Source organism: Ceratotherium simum, chromosome 12 (genome assembly GCF_057802395.1).
Source record: "Ceratotherium simum simum isolate JZ-2026a chromosome 12, ASM5780239v1, whole genome shotgun sequence".
NCBI lineage: Eukaryota > Metazoa > Chordata > Mammalia > Perissodactyla > Rhinocerotidae > Ceratotherium > Ceratotherium simum.
Genome location: NC_141911.1, coordinates 37,512,267 through 37,528,485, shown reverse-complemented (window position 1 = coordinate 37,528,485; position 16,219 = coordinate 37,512,267). Strand labels below are relative to the sequence as shown.

Genomic DNA, 16,219 nt, shown 5'->3' with positions numbered 1-16,219 from the left:
CTTTCTCTCTTTTCTGATTGATTTGTAGGAGTTCTTTATAGTCTGATTGCATGTCCTTTCTCAACTATATATATTTCAGATTTTTAGTGATTTTTTTTTTCTACTTCTTTATGTTTTCTAAAATTTTAGCAGAGCAGATATTCAATGTTAATAATAAGGAAAAAGTAAAACTATTATCACTTAAGTAAAACAAATTCCCCTTTCTTGGTCTACTTTACCTTCTTCCCCCTTCCTTCGGTTTCTTGATTTTTGAACGAGTAGTCTGAAACGCCACTCCCCCCGTCCTCCTGGGCAGCTCACTCTTTAACCTCCCTATTTTAGTAAAAAGATAAATTTAGTGGTCCAGGGTCCAGGCCCCTTCTCCCAGTCTTTCTATTCCTTAGTCTCTGCTTAACACTCGATAGCACTGGCTACCCAGTCTTTGCGGGTTTCTTCTCACTGGACTTTCTGATGACATTGGACCTCTCTGGTCCTCCAGCCTCTTCCTCCTCCTGTGCTTTGCTGAGCCCCCAGTTGGCATCTCCCCTCTACGCCTTTGAAGCTCTTTTCCCCGCAGTGCCCTCTGTTAGCTTTCTGAAGTAGTCGGGCAGCCTGAGCCATGTGCTGGAGTTCACACCCTTTGGAGAACATTGCTACCTTCGTCTCTAAAGCCTCCTACCATTCCCAGCTTACCCGCTAGATATCAGCCCTTGAATATCACTTCCTCCTTCATTTCTACCGTTATCTTCCCCTTCTAACTAGCTTTGCCTCCTGCGCTCCCATCTGTCAGTGGAACTGACCATCCTACCAGGTAACCCAGACATGAAACATCAGTCACCTTTGCCTTCTTTCTTCTGATCCACAGCCAGTCTGTGGCTAAATCCTGTCAATTCTCCTTCTTCCATAGTAGCTCTCACATAAGGAGAATAATATAAACAATCGCAGTCATGCTGGCTAACAGTGATGGAGTGCCTATATGTGCTGGCCACTGGGGCTAAATGCTCTACATATGCTACCTCAGTGAATCTCATAATGGCCTTTTGAGATAGTTTCCTCATCCATAAAATGAAGATAACAATACTGAGGCCCGGAGAGGTTAGGTAACTTGCTCAAAGCCACTTAGCTGTCAGTTGCAAGTGGTGATTCCAATGTCTGATTGCAGGCTGTATTTCTTTGCTCTGTTTCCTTATTTGTGGTTCTACCGCCCACCTCCCTTCCTGCCTCATTACTTCTTTCCCAAATAGCATTTCCCTGCTAATTTGCTCTTTTCCTCATTCCAATCCATCCTTCAAAAAATATCAGGTGTATCTTCCACTAATTTAACTCTCTCTTTTTCTTTTTTAATTTTTGTTTTTGTTTTTTGGAAGATTAGCCCTGAACTAACATCCGATGCCAATCCTCCTCTTTCTTCTGAGGAAGACTGGCCCTGGGTTAACATCCGTGCCCATCTTACTCTACTTTATATGGGACGCCGCCACAGCATGGCCTGACAGGCGGTGCGTTGGTGTGTGCCTGGGATCCGAACCTGCGACCCCCCAGGCCGCACTTAACCACTATGCCAGCGGGCCGGCCCCTTTAACTCTCTTCATATCCCTTCCTTGCTTTACTTTCAGTGACTAATTTAGAAGCCAACAGTAAAGACAAATTCTTCAGGTTAGCCTTTTTATGGACCAAAGTTTGGCCTCTGACTACATGTCTGTGAACCTGAGGTGCTGTCTTTGTATAGGCTTTGTATTTTCTCATTGTTTGCTGAATTTGGAATGTGCCTCTCACCCGCTCAGTTTTATCCTTCCTTGAAATCTTCCTGGTGCTTCAAGACTCAACTCAAATGCTCCCTCTTATGTGAAACCTTCCTGAGCTTCTCCCGCCAGCTCTGTGAACCTCCAAAGCAATTTGTAGCCATCCTTTCTGCTATGATAAACTGAGCAACTAATTCTCATCAGTCACTTCTTTGAAACCCCTGAAAACTCTAGTATCATCTTCAGTAATAAGCATTTTATGGATTTGTTTGAGAATTTTCTATCAATAACACAAGAAAGGGAATTTGGGTACAATGTTATTAAGACCCATGGATGATGATAATAAATTCTAAAGTTTAAGGGATAAAGGGAATGTGTTAGTTCCCTAGGGCTCCTCTAACAAAGTACCACAAACTGAGTAGCTTAAAGCAACATAAATTTACTCTCTCACAGTTCTAGAGGCTAGAAGTCCAAAATCAAGGTGTTGGCAGGGCCACGCTCCCTTTGAAGGCTCTAGCGAAGGATCCTTCCTTGCCTCTTCCAGCTTCTGGTGGTTCCTGGCAATCCTAGGCATTTCTTCACTTGTAGACACTTCATTCCAATCTCTGCTTCCATTGTCACATGTCACTCTCCCCTGTGTCTCTCTTCACATGGCCATCTTCCCTCTATGTCTTTGTTTTCTTATAAGGATACTAGTCATATTAGATTAAAGGACCACCCTACTCCAGTATGATCTCATCTTAACTAACGATACCTGCAATGACCTTATTCTCAAATATAGTCACTGTGTTAAGCGTGTGTTTTTATTCTGATGTTTTGACATCTGGGGCCTTACTGAACCTGGGGAGACTGCCCCTCCTGAGGCTAATTCCTGGTGATAAACCTGAGCGTGCTTTTTGTATGCCAACTAACCAATTTAGAGCCCACTTTCTCTCCCCTGACCCCCTCTTTTGGGCTCTTACACTCCAGGCCAATACTCTCCTGCCCTAATCACCCCAGGACCAGGTACCAGACAACTCAGGTCAGCCCTGATGTCCCAGAACATGCTGAAATAATTCAAACCAGCCAATCCTGAGCCTGCTTACCCTGCCTGGCCTGTTCCTTCACCTGGAAACCAAAGTAAAGCCTCTTTCCCACACTTTCCCCATATTCCCTCTACCTCCTGACTGACCCTGGTGCTTCCCTCTACAGCCCTGCATGGCATGCCATGCCCCCTGTTTGTAGGGATCTGTGAGCATAAACTTCTTCCTTCATGACAGTCGTTTCCGAGTCTGTGTGTCTTACCATAACAGATTAAAACAAATCCTGGGTACCTTTTAAAACAGTCACATTTTGAGGTACTGGAGATTAGAACTTCAACATATCTTTTTGGAGGATAAAATTCAGCCCATAACAGGGAATAATCTATGTGCTGATGTTTTGTTTGTATTCCATTGCGGGGCAGTGACCCAGTGACTGGGCTCCAAGTAAGTGATGAGCAGACTTGAAGTGCAGCATGCTAGAAGGAGGAAGCCGTGTTAGCTCTCTGTTCTTAAATGTCAACCGAGGAAAAGGCAATAATTGCAGCCACACTGAAATTACCACATAGGGAAGGCATAGAAGATTAAGAATAGGGAGAAAGATGGATTTTCCTTTCCTTTGAAAGGTAGCAAAATATATTTCAATTCTCTGTTTGAAGATGTTGGACAGATGAGCTGTTGTAATTGTTGATTTTTAAGGAATATATTTGATTCCAAATACTCTACTAAATTATTTTCTTCTTTTTTTAAAGAAAGTGGCAGCCCAGAATCTCGTGTAAACGCTATTCATTTCTTGGTACACAAACTGCCGGAGAAAAATAAAGAAATGTTGGATATTTTGGTGAAACACTTAACAAAGTAAGCCTCTTCGTCTTCCTAACTTTCTTCATTTTGCTCTGGGTGCTGAGTGGTGTTCTTGGGTTTGTAACGATTGGAGCTGGGGCTGTATACACAAGACCAGGGACCACACCTGGAAGAGCAGGCTGGACATTTGACTCACTGTGTGTGTCTTGGACAAGAGTGTTGAAATATGATGCTTTCATGAAGTCGTATAATTATTTGCTTAACATCACAGCCAGCAACTCGGGGTTTGATTTGAAGAGAGGAGAATGTTATACATTTCCCTGTACACAGATTCTGGAAATGTGATTGTAAGTCTGTTAACAAATTTAGCTTGGTTTCATACCTACCTAACTCTAATGAACGTGTCCTTTAAGTTTGTTTATTCAAAGAATAGGTAGTTATTTCCTCGAATCCATTGTATTCTTTTTACTCCCTTTTTAAAAAGCAAGCAAAATCTAATAATTCAGTGGAGAAATTAACCCTTTCTTCAAATATAAATGACTCCTAGATCACTGTAATTATAGAATTTTAGAGGTGAGAGGGAGCTGAGGAACACTATGTTTTAGAAACTTTACTTTACAAAAACAAGGAAACTGAAGGCCAGAGGATATTTGAAAGTGTCAAGGGTCCATTTGGTCAACAAATATTAAGTGAATGCCTTTCTAAGGTGCTAGTGGATTCATAGCTGAACAAGATAGACAAAGTCCCTATTTTCATGAAATCCCTTCTTTCTAAGAGGGAAAAGATAATAAATGGATTGCAAATAAAAATATAAAATAATTTCTGGTGATAAGTAATAAAAAGACAAATAACGTAGAGTGAGAGGATAGAGAATGTATGTTAGGTGTGGGACTATAAAGAAGGTTATTAAGGAAGATCTCTTTGAGGATGAGACCTTTGAGTTAAGACCCAAACTAAGTGGCGGGGCTGCTGAGAACAGTTGTCCAGATTGTTCACTGCACAATGAATATGCTGGGCCAAAAGGGTAGTGCAGTTGCTCTGACCAAGCTCTGTGTGCTTGTGAAGGTAATTATTTAAAAGGTGCCATGTAGTCTAATAGTCCTTGCAAGCAAGAGTATGATGATCTGGGGAAAGAAGGATGTGCTAAGTAGAGGGGAACAGTAAATGAAGGCCTCTGAGGGACACAAGCGTAGCATACACATGGAATTATTAAGACATTGTGGCTAGAGCAGAGCATCAAAGAGAGAGAAGTAGGAAGGTCGGCAGGGACCTCATCATGTAGGGGCTTGTCAGATCCAGTTATTTTAGAGGCAGGCATGGAGGACAATTGAGTCTCTTGACTTCTTGTTTTTAGGGAAATACAGAGTTGCAGAATACTGTACATTCCACAGTGATTGCCCCTCTTTTAACCAGAGACCTTTCTTTCCCCCTCATCAATATTAGTGTTTCAAATCACTCCAAGCAGAACCTAATGACCGTGGCAAATTTAGGAGTCGTGTTTGGACCAACTCTGATGAGGCCACAGGAAGAGACTGTTGCTGCCATCATGGATTTGAAGTTTCAGAACATTGTCGTGGAAATTTTAATTGAAAACCATGAAAAGGTAAAACTCTTTTTTTTCCTTAAGAGATTTCCTGTCTTTGGACTTGTCACCACGTGATGTACGACTGTCTTCTTAGATTTCCCGTCTCTCTTAATGATTTTATTGTTGTGATGATGAGCTTGGTTCTGAGAAGTTCTCTTTGAGCTTCTGTCTTCCGATGGTGTTCCATAAATCTGAAGCTTACCTGGTCTTCTGTTATCTCACGGGTTAAGGAAGAAGCATTTAATCCAGATGCAAATGAATATCAGCAATGTAATTGTGGACTGTTTGGATTTCTTGCTGCCTTCATTCCTTTCCTTGGAGTTCTCACTCAGATTCTATTTCTGTAACACAGGGAAAATATTTTTGTCAATCTGTTCACACTCTCCCCAGAAAAACACACATAACTCCCCTTCTCCCCACAATTTGCTAACAATTTCGGGGGATTCACATGCTTCCCCGAATCTGGGGACTCCAGGTTAGGAATCCCTGGTTTAAAATAAATAATCTCTTATGTGACATATCTTGTTACTTGATACTCTGTATTCAAGGGAATATATGATTTTTCAAAATAACAGACTCAAGAGCTTTTAGATTTTTTTCCCCTCCTCACTCTGTCAGTTATAGCTCAGGACCTTGCTAATAACTTTCATCACTTCTCCCTCTAAGATAGGGAATTTGAAAACTGTTAAAATGCTTGGTCAACTACTTTAATTGTTTATTAAAATTTTTAAAAATTGAGATTGCATTGTATGCCAAGCATGTATTAGGTGCTGGGATGTGAAGATGGAAAGCAGGTCACAGTCTGGGGTTGGAGCCCTGTTTTGGGACTTGTATCCCATGCAGTTATCCCTGTCTAACATACTATATAATTTGCTTATTTATTTTTGTGGTTATTATCTATTTCTCTCTGCTAGAATCTTGAGGGCAGAGGTCATTGTGTACAGTTAGAATAATACCTGATACATATTAGGTGCTCAGTTAATATTTATTGGCTGAATTAATGAATTCAGTAAGTTTTGAGGGGGTCAGAGGAGTGGGAAGAGACAGACAAGCAGAGACGTAGTCCCTTAGAGCAAAGCATTACAAGAGCATTTCTTGGGTACTTGTCATATTAGCTGTTTGCTAGAGCAATTCTAGCTTGTGTGAATATCAGTTCCCCCTGAAAAGTTAAGCTTGAAACCTGGTGAGAGATTTTCTTCACCAGTGTAGCAAAAGCACTTATTTATGGATGTAAGAAGTTTTTGTGGGTTTTTTTTTTTTTTTTTTGGTAGCTAGTGGTGAATTTCTGACTCCTTTTATGGTCCTGTCAACCTGTCATTAAACTTCATTAGTGTGCACTAAGCTCTCCAGACAGCTTCATGGAACGATGGCTGCTATTCATTTTTAGAAAAAGAAATAATTAGACTACAAGCTTTGGAACACTGTTTAGTAGTGCAACTATCATTAGATTAAAGCCCAATTAGAGAACTTTTATCCAGTCTATTTGTGAAAATTCTGGCTCTGGGCCTTGCTCTTGGATAAAAGGATCTCCATTTAATGTTGCAGCTTCTGATTTTCTTCTCTTTTTTTAAAGCTGGGAAGATGAGTACATGATTTTTCTGCTGGGAAGTAGATAGTGCTGCTTTCACCTTGTTAAGAAATCTTACAGGAATTTTCTAGTGCCATTGGTGAGCGAATTACGACAGTTATGGCAGATGAAACTGGACCCACTCGCAGAGATCAAGCTTGAGTGAGCTAAGGAGGCCTTCAGTTTTTCCTCTCGCGCTTTCTGTGGCTAGGCTGGAATGCACGACTGATGTGAACTGAAGTACTGAGATTTCCTACCAAGAAGGGAAGAGGTGGGATATTGAGTTTCTGATTCTTCACTCTGTGCATAGGTTTAGGTTTGGAAGCAGAGGGTTACTTGGGGTGGGGGGAGTGGGGAGCTGTTAGCCCAAACTAGTTAATATTTCTGAAAACTCAATTTCCGCATTACCTCTTCCTTTCTTTCCAATTTCATCCTTGTCCACATTCGCTCTCACTCCCAGTTCTTTGTCCCTGCTCAGCTGGACTTGACTTCGGAGTCCAGGCTCTGCTATGAGGAATGATATTTCTGCTGACAAGGGTGGTTGTGCAGAAAAACTTCATATGGACGTATATACCCATATGAGCCACAGGTTTCCTTGACAACTGATCCACATATACCACCCAAAGAGCTTGTGTTTGCATTGAACATGGTGAGGGAGGGATATAGTTCCTCTTAGTAAATGTTTTAGAACAAAAAGAAAAAGAGAGAGGAAGTGAGGATAGGAAAAGTTAAAAAGAATAGTCTTGTGAGGGAGAAAAAAATTATAATAATAGATAAAGGGGGAAAAAAGGAGGGGAAATTAGAGAGGAATTGAAGAGGCTCAGGTAGTGTCTCTGAAGGAGAACAGAGAGAGGGAAATGGCAATAGAAGGAACATGTTTTCTTTTCCTCAGTTACTTATTTTTCCTCTCCAGGAATGGGAAAAATGTTGACTCTGACTAGGAAAGTCACCAAAGCAGAAGAGGAAACTTTTAACATATAATTAAAGCAAGAAAACTCTAGATTAATTTTGGCATTAGAAAAAGACCCCTGGTTAATCTGGTTTGGAGATCACATTTTATCCTAGCGTCTTTGCTGTTTTCATAAAATCCATATGTACTTTATAGGAAACTTAATCCATATGTTTTGGCTTCGTTTCCACATAATACATTAAGATGTTGTTTTAAAAGAAGTGTTCGTAAGCCAAAAATATTATCAAAAGTCTTTATTCCCTTGCAAACCAGAAAATTGCATTTTCCAGGTGGAAAAGAGTACTGTGAAATTCTTAAGGATTTTCAAATTGGGGTTGTGCCTTAGAATTTGTGAGTTTTGTGAAAGTTTTGTTCTTAACACAGTATACTTGTTATGGATGGATTCAGTCCGTTTGTAATGAGTGCCAGCTCTGAGTCAGACATGGTGTGAGATTCGGGGGAAGTAGAGACAGTGAGTCCATAGGGGAAAGAAGAAATATCCAATAGTAACTGCAAGATATGGTGGAGAATAAGAGCTCTCAGAGAGATACAGAGAAGGTTGCCAAGACTTGAGAGAAGAGTTAATGTCCAACTGTGGGGAATCTGGAAGGTTTCCTGAAAAGGTGGTATGAATAGGTTTTAGAATGGAGTTTTTGAACAGGTGGAGGTGTTTTAAGAGGACATTTCAGGTATGGGGGATCGTGTAATTAGAGAAACACAGAGAGTAGGTGTGTGTTCTGGGAATACAGCTCCTGTTGGAACATGGACAATGGCAGTAGATGAGATTGGAAAGAGATTCAGGCCAGGTGTAGGGAGGCTGAGAAAGCCATCGTAGGCCTTTGGATTTCATTTTATAGGTACCAAGGCCTCTCATGGTTTTCAAGTAACTGCTTCAGGAAGCTTAATCTGGCAGCAGGATTTGCAATAGAAAGTAGAGGAATACAAGGCCAGGCAAGAGGTCCATGGCGTTAGATTAAAGGCCTGGTAGTGAGAATGGGGAGCTACAGGATGGAGAGCATCATTTTGAGAGGTGGAATAGACGAAGTCCAGGACTGGTTTGTGGGACATCTCAGAGGAAGATGTTATAAATGATGCCGAGGACTCAATACTGGGAGAATATTGGTGTCATTAACCATAGGAAGGAAAAAAATGGGTTTGAGGCAGGAGTAAGATAAGTTCAGTTTCTAACATGTTGAATTTTAGTTGTTGTCTGGTTATCCAGACAGTTAGAGATGTGGGGCTCAAGCTTGTGAGAGAACTTAGTGGTAGAAAGTTTAATATAAGATAAAAAGGCATAGGATCGACATGAAAAAGTATATATTGGATGCTTATTGTATTGTATGCCTTTGATTTACTATATAGGGTGTTTATCTCAGATAACCCTAGTGTTTATGTGTGTGTATATGTATATGCACTTAAAATACATATTTAAAATAGGTATATATTAAAAATATATGAAGTCCCCATTGCATATATATGTAATAGTGTCCCTATAGATGTACAAAATTCTTATTGCATACATCATCCCTTTACACATATGAGAAAACTGAAGGGTGACACATCAGGTTGCTCACGGGCACACAGCTAGTAAGTGGCAATGCTTGGGTTTGACTAAAGATTGTCCAACCCCAAAACCTTTGGTAAGAAGGTAAGAACAATATCCTTGAGAAACACCAAGATTTTATTATTAGTGATAAAAGGAGAGCCAGAAGAACCCCAGGCAAGTTCAGTGTCAGGGTGGTCGAGGGGTGTTGTCAATGATGCCAGATGCTGACATGAGATGGGCGAGTATGAGGACTAGCAGGTTGCACGTGTTCTCTCCAGGAGAGAGAGTCTGTTGAGAGCAAGAGCCAAAATGAACTTGAAAGGCCTTAAAGGAGTGAGTGTGCAGGAATAGTTGATAGTAAGTATGGGTCTCCTTTGTGTTTTTCTCGTATGACAGAGAATATACAGGAGGAAAAGTCAGAACAGACATGGTGGGGAAGGAAGAATGGAGTATGACCAGTAGTGCCTGAGTTGTGTACAGCTGGCCAATCACTCTCGCGTTCTGATTACCTGTTAGCTCATATCTGGCGTGGGGAGATCTTTAGAGGAACTTAGTTAAACAGCTATGTCAAGAACCCTCTTGGGAGTCACAGGGTTTGTTTAAATGAAGCCCCTTCTGCTGTTTTATACATTTTTAATGTTGTAAAAGAAATTGATATTTACTGTGCCTCCCTCCTGATCATCCCCCAACACCCCCAAGCCCCTGAGGGCCCTTGAAGATTCTGAAAAACCTTTGAGAATCATCAAAGAAAACATTACTATCAGAGTGGTTTTCTTTTAATATCTGTCTTATTTTATGTTAATACTTAAATTGGCAGTTCATATAATGTAAGATATATAATGTTACTCTCAACCAAATCACTTCACGTAATATATGTAATAGTATAATTATAATACAGGTTATATTTATCTTGTTAAGGATTGTAATTGGATTTTCAATGTGATTTGCAAAATATGGTTTCCTGGGCTGCTTTTAGCTTTGTGTGGTCTTCAATGTGCAATGATGTTCATTGGTTCTCTGGTGAACATCATCAGAGATGATGAATATCAGCAGGTCATGAAATTTTTTCTAGTATTAGTCTTTATTTATTACAGTTTCTGTGGACCACAAGGTGCCCAGAGGGAATTACATTTTATTTACATAGAACTTTTCCTTGATAAGGGTTCTTATAATTTTGTCAAAATAAGCATTTTAGCCTTTGAAATGGGTTCTATGGCAGTCTGTCTCATTTTTCCTGGTGTGAAAATGGAGGCCATTTGTGATGATCATGCTTCGTGGAAAGGCTGATGTCACATTCCTGTTCCAAGGCTCCTTCAGTACACTTTGATTTATCCCTCTTTGTGACATGCATTGCAAAGTCCTTGAATAGCCAGTGTCCCTCAGTCACAGAAGAGCCTAGAAAGAGTAAAGGTGAGAAGGGCATATATGTTCCCATCAGGTGTCCAGTGTAATCACCAGAATATTAAATTACACACGCACATAGAAGAGTGTCAAATGGTGCATTGCCATACTCTTGTTAACTTTGGACCAACTTTCTGACCTATATTCCTGTCTTTGCCAAAAACTAGAAGAGTGCTTCCCTGCCCCCAGGTTCCATGGTGGAATGGACTCTCTGTTCAGTCCCACCTTGTGGTCCAGCAGCAGCCACCTGTGGACTGTTTTTGTTATGGGACCAGCCCACTCCTCCATTCCTGTTGCTGAAAAATCAATACACATCCTAGCCCTCTTCTGCAGCTTCATCTCTGTCATCCCTTAATGTAAAGGAAGCCCAAGTAAGTAATATACAAAACCCTTTTCCTTCAAGTATGAGGAATCTTCCAGTCTTAGAGCGTGCTTGTCATTTAATAGGAAAAAGAAATCTCTTTAAAAAATGCTTTTATTTTGCTTCTTGATTTAACTTTGCTGGCACTGGGTTGCTAGGCAGCACCAGTTTTCATGTGAGAGAAAAATAAATATCTTAAACAACAGCCACAATGATAAAACTCCAAAGTTTCTAAAAGGTTTATGTCTGCCTGAGTAGCCACTGTTCAGTGTAGAAGTCAAAACGCAGTAGCAAGAATAGTTGTCAAATTTTCAGAGGGTGGGTTTTTTTCTTCTTTTTCCAGTTTTCACGAATGTTGGCCTCTTTGGTGTAGCCAAGAAAACTTAGTTTACTGCTATATGTATTTTTCTCAATAGGGCCTTGCTTTTTCTCCACTGTTTAAAAAAGAAGCTTTAAAAGCACAGAAAACTTTTTCTTTCTCTTTCCTTTAAGGAGGGTTGGAAAATAATAATGACACTGTCTTCCCACTTCTGCTCGTTTCATTTGGCTTCGGCATAGGAAGTCTCTGTGCTGTAATGTAGTTCTGAGATGGTAGACGGTATGTTCTCATGGGACTAGCATGGTTTGATAAGAGAAAATTTGGGAGAGAGCCAAGAGTCTTTCATTCTGCAGTGTTTTAGTATCCAGTATAGACAAAACCCTGAAACTGTCTCAAGAAAATTGAAGAGCTGCAGTATAGAAGGGAGGGGGGTAGATTTATTCTTTGTTGTGTAAGAAAGCATACTCAATACAACTGAGGAGAACTTGCCAGGAGGTAAGTTTTTGATTCAATAGAAGGAAGAACTTCATAATATTTGTAATAATAAGAATGTGTTCATGTTAGAGATGGGATTGAGGAATTGGAGTACAGCTATGGGCCTGTAAGATCTGCCCACTCTGAAATTCTCTGCCAAAGTCTCTGGAGATGCAGAGCTGCAAAGACAGGTCCTCAGAGCATAGCTCAGTGCCTGGAACTTGGCACTCAATCAGTATTTGTAGAATTAAAAATGATGAGGAGGAATATGATCCTTTCATTCATCTCCCTTTTATGTTGCTTGTATTCCCAGCAACACGAAGAGTCCTTGGAAGGGAAAATAAGAATCCAGGGGTGAGAGGGTGGGTGTGGTGGTAGGGTATGTGTGTGCATAGGTGGGCTCTCCACGGGGAACCTGCCTTTCCTTAGGGGAGAGGAGAGTGTGGGATGTTAATGGGCTTTTTGCTTGAATGTAGCACCCGTGTTTTTTGCTTAGTAAAATAAATCAGCTTTCAGAGCTGTCTCTTTCATTTCTTTCAACATGAAATTGAGAACAATAAAAATTATAATAGCCGACACTGACAGAGGGATGATTATGTGCCAGGTACTAGGCTCAGGTCTTTATGACAATTTATTGAAATATTCTATAGACAGTATCATATAATGCAGCATAGTGAACTCTAAAGTGAAATTCCTTGGAATCTCAGTTCCAATAAGTTGTGTGGCTTGTGTGACTTGGACGTCCTATTTAATATCATTGTCACTTTCTCATCTGTGCAATAGGCATAACTAAAGTACCTACCCAGTAGAGTGGTTGCAAGGATGAGATGAGCTAATTCACATATCTTATGTGAATTAGAATATGTTTCTCACTACTGTTTCACAAATGAGGAAGACACAGCTCAGAGAGATTCAAGGTCATAGTCCTAAGAAAGTGGCCGAGCTGGGATTTGAACCCAGTCTGTCTGCTCCAAGGCCTATCTGTTAACCCCTCCACTGTCACGGTCTGATAATGTGTGTATATAAACATAGACATTTTATATTAAACAACTGTAATGACTTGTTTGTATTTATTTTTAAAGCCTATGTTTTTTGGAGCAGTTTTAGGTTTACAGTAAAATTGAGAGAAAGGCACAGAGATTTATCATATACCCTCTGTGCCCACACAGGCACAGCCTCTCCCATTATCAACATCACTCACCAGAGTGGTACATTTGTTAACACTCGAGAAACCTACAATGACACATCTTTGTCATGCAAAGTCCATGGTTTATTTAGGGTTCACTCTTGGTGTTGTACATTCTATGGGTTTGGCCAAATGTGTTAGGACATACATATTCATCATTATAATATTATCAGCGTATTTTCATGATCCTAAAAATCCTGTGCTCTCTCTGTTCATCTCTTTCCTTCCTGGCAAACACTGATATTTTTGTTGTCTCCATAGTTTTGCCTTTTCCAGAATGTCATGTAGTTGGAACCATATAGTATGTAGCCTTTTCAGATGAACTTTTTCACTTACTAATATGCATTTAAAGTTCCTCCATGTCTTCTCATGGCTTGATAGCTCATTTCTTTTTAGCACCGACTTGTTTATATTTTGAGAGAACCAAGGGGTGAAATGATTGTTACACCCAGTGGGAAATGACAGGAAAGCAAACTCTTCTCAGCTCGCCATCTTCCCTCCTCTCACGTGGCTGTTAGTTTGCCATCTCCAGTGTGACATATACCCCACTTCTGAGATGCATTCTCTTCTAGGGTCAGCAGGCAGTGACAGGCCTGAGTCTCAGCTTCATCTTTGGTGAAAGTTTTAGTTAAGGTCTGGTTATCATCCTCCTCCTTGTCTTCATCACCATCAATAAAATTAATTTGTCATAACAGTATGCCTAACATTTAGTGCTCATGATCTGTTAAGCATTTTACATCATGATCTCATTTAATACCCTGCTCAACAACTCCATGAGGCAGACATTATCATCATCCTCATTTTACAGGTGAGGAAACTGGGACTTAGGGTAAGAATTTGCCTATTTGTGAATTAAGGTCACACAGCTGGTAGGTGGCGGTGCTGGGATGCAGACCCAGGACTGTCTGGCTCCTGAGGTGGAGCTGTGAAGCCCTGGACTATACTGCTGCTCCTTCCATTCTAAATGGCCTGAAGTGGAAGGCTGTTGTCTTTCACGGTCACGGTCTCATAGGCTGGACTAGTATAAGCTGATCCTCAGAAATAGCAGGTATAGAATATGTATAGATTAAACTAAATCACCAGAAATAGAATATTTTGATGTCTCAAATATATTTTCAGAAATCTACAATTACACCAAATAGCATAAGTGGGGAAAATACAAACATGAAGTATCACTTCAATAATATGTAAAGAACTCATTTTTCTAAACTGTAAGCCAGAGTATTGAGGATAAGCTATGTGCTTTGGGGAAAAACTTTAGAATTAAAAATGATAAAAGTGTGTATTAAGAGAATACGTAAACTGTTGATCCCTAGACAGTGATAATATTATCATTTGTATCAGACTAGGATACTTGCAGAGAAAAGGTTTTTTTCTCTTTTCCTGGAAAGATGTCCTGCTACTTCAGTCACAGACAGGCAGGGCTGGGAGAAGGGTATTTTTCCCGGCTCTAAACTCATCGCTGCTTCCCCTTTTTACCTCTCTCTGGGTCCCCCCTCGTCTGTAGTGCCCCATGGTCACTTAGTACAAATATGTCTTAGCAGACAGCCAAGCCCCTCTGGAACTGCTCACTGTGGAGATGGATGCCTCCAGCCGTGTTTGTAAGACTTGATGCCGCTCTGATCTAGATCTGACGAGAGCCGGATAGACGCCCAAGAGTCACACTGGAATCCCGGCAGAGTCAGATTCTCTCTTCTAGAAATTGGAATGGGGATGTGGAGAAACCCAGCCAGTTACTGTGAGATTGCCCCTGGGCTTGGGGCAGAAGAAACGCTGTGGTGGGTCAGGTGCAGAGCAGAGTGGAGGAAGGCAGTGTCCAGGGAAGGATCTGGAAGCTCATTAGAAGAGATGCAGAGATGAGAAATGGAGAGGTGCTGGTTGACTCTTGATGGCCTCAAGTTACTACTTCAGGGCAGTCTTGAGTTCCAGCTCTTTCTACTTCCTAATGATTTCCTTTTATTTTTTGTAGCCTGCTGATTTGTTTCAATAAATCGCTTTTTACTTATGTTGCAACCAACTTGTCTTCTGTGATAAAATACAGAGGGTTAAGTACCTGCAATTTGATAAATTTAGAGATACACAGTTTATTCATTGATTTTGATTTAATTCAGTTTATATTTCAGTGTATCTTCTGCATGTTCTTGAGGCTGCATGCTTCTTAGACCCAGTCCTTATGAAAACAGATCGAGTGTGTCAACATAGTTTTAGGTGAAACCGGTCTTTTGTAGTCACCCAAACCTGAACTTGTTGCTGTATTCCCATAGTTTTATTACTAGAATGTCTTGAAATTTCTTCTTCAGTTTTCTCTTCTTAGACCAAGGTTTAAACCAGAAGTGGCTTTTCTCTCAACTTTTCACATAATTTCTTTCTTCTAGGTCATTTCCTAGCTCTTGGTCTTTAGTGTGATATACCCATTTCATCCCCCGCTGCATTCTCCCCATCTCCTGGCTCAGTGGTCCTCTAGTCTGCCATTCAATCAGTTTGTTAGCATTTTAAAGTCCACTCCTGCATCTGACATCCTTTTCCTCTATGTAGGTCAATAGTTCTGAAGCTTTATTACATTAGGACCTACTTTGAAAATTTAATGCAAGCTTTGGGTCCTGTTCCCAGAAAATAGTATATTATATATACACAAAAGAAATGTATATACAATTTTAGGAATTTTGGGGACTTCGAGGTGAAGAACCTAGAACCATGGAGGAAACCAAGAGTTGCAGTGTAATCCATGAGAAGTTAGGGTCCAGAACATTTCTTCAGGCTCAGCCTTTCTTGTCTTTTGCTGTTGACTTATTTTCCATGTTTCTGCATAGGAACTGGGAGGGGTGCAGGTCAGGATGTCACTCATCTCCGATTCATGCTTTAATTCCCTCAGTGACGTTTTGTTGTTCTTGTTCCCCACCTGGGGCCAGCCACCAAGGATACCTTTTATTAAAATATTGATTCCTCAGTTTGGCCATGAAAATTGTGAGCCCACACTGAAAGACATTCTGCTTAAATAATGAATGACAGCCACTTTCCAATATTTTGAGATATGCTTGTATTGTACCTTCTGCCTGCGTGGGGAAGAGGGAGAAAGTCGACTTGGGGCAGATTGAAGAAGGCACCTTTGTCCAGCTCAGGTCTTCACAGTGCTTCTCATTATCTCATTTGAATTCTTCTGAATTTCCCTGGAATTAAAACCATTGTGAAGCACCACTGCTACATGTAGTCAGTGGCAACTGATATTGACCATATGCCAGTATCTTTAGAATGGCAAACACTAGCATCCAACTTACTAAATGTTTTGACTT

At 40.6% G+C, this 16,219-nt stretch overlaps 1 protein-coding gene across 3 annotated transcripts in view; it reads left to right on the top strand.

Moving 5' to 3' along the window:
* The window catches only part of ARHGAP10 (Rho GTPase activating protein 10), a 291,557-nt gene that overhangs the window by 194,007 nt on the left and 81,331 nt on the right, over positions 1-16,219 (top strand). For all 3 annotated transcript variants that reach the window (XM_087437555.1, XM_004420900.3, XM_087437556.1), the window contains exons 17-18: positions 3,490-3,595; positions 4,985-5,144. In XM_087437555.1, coding sequence (XP_087293681.1) covers positions 3,490-3,595; positions 4,985-5,144 — 266 coding nt within the window. The remainder of the gene's footprint in view (positions 1-3,489; positions 3,596-4,984; positions 5,145-16,219) is intronic.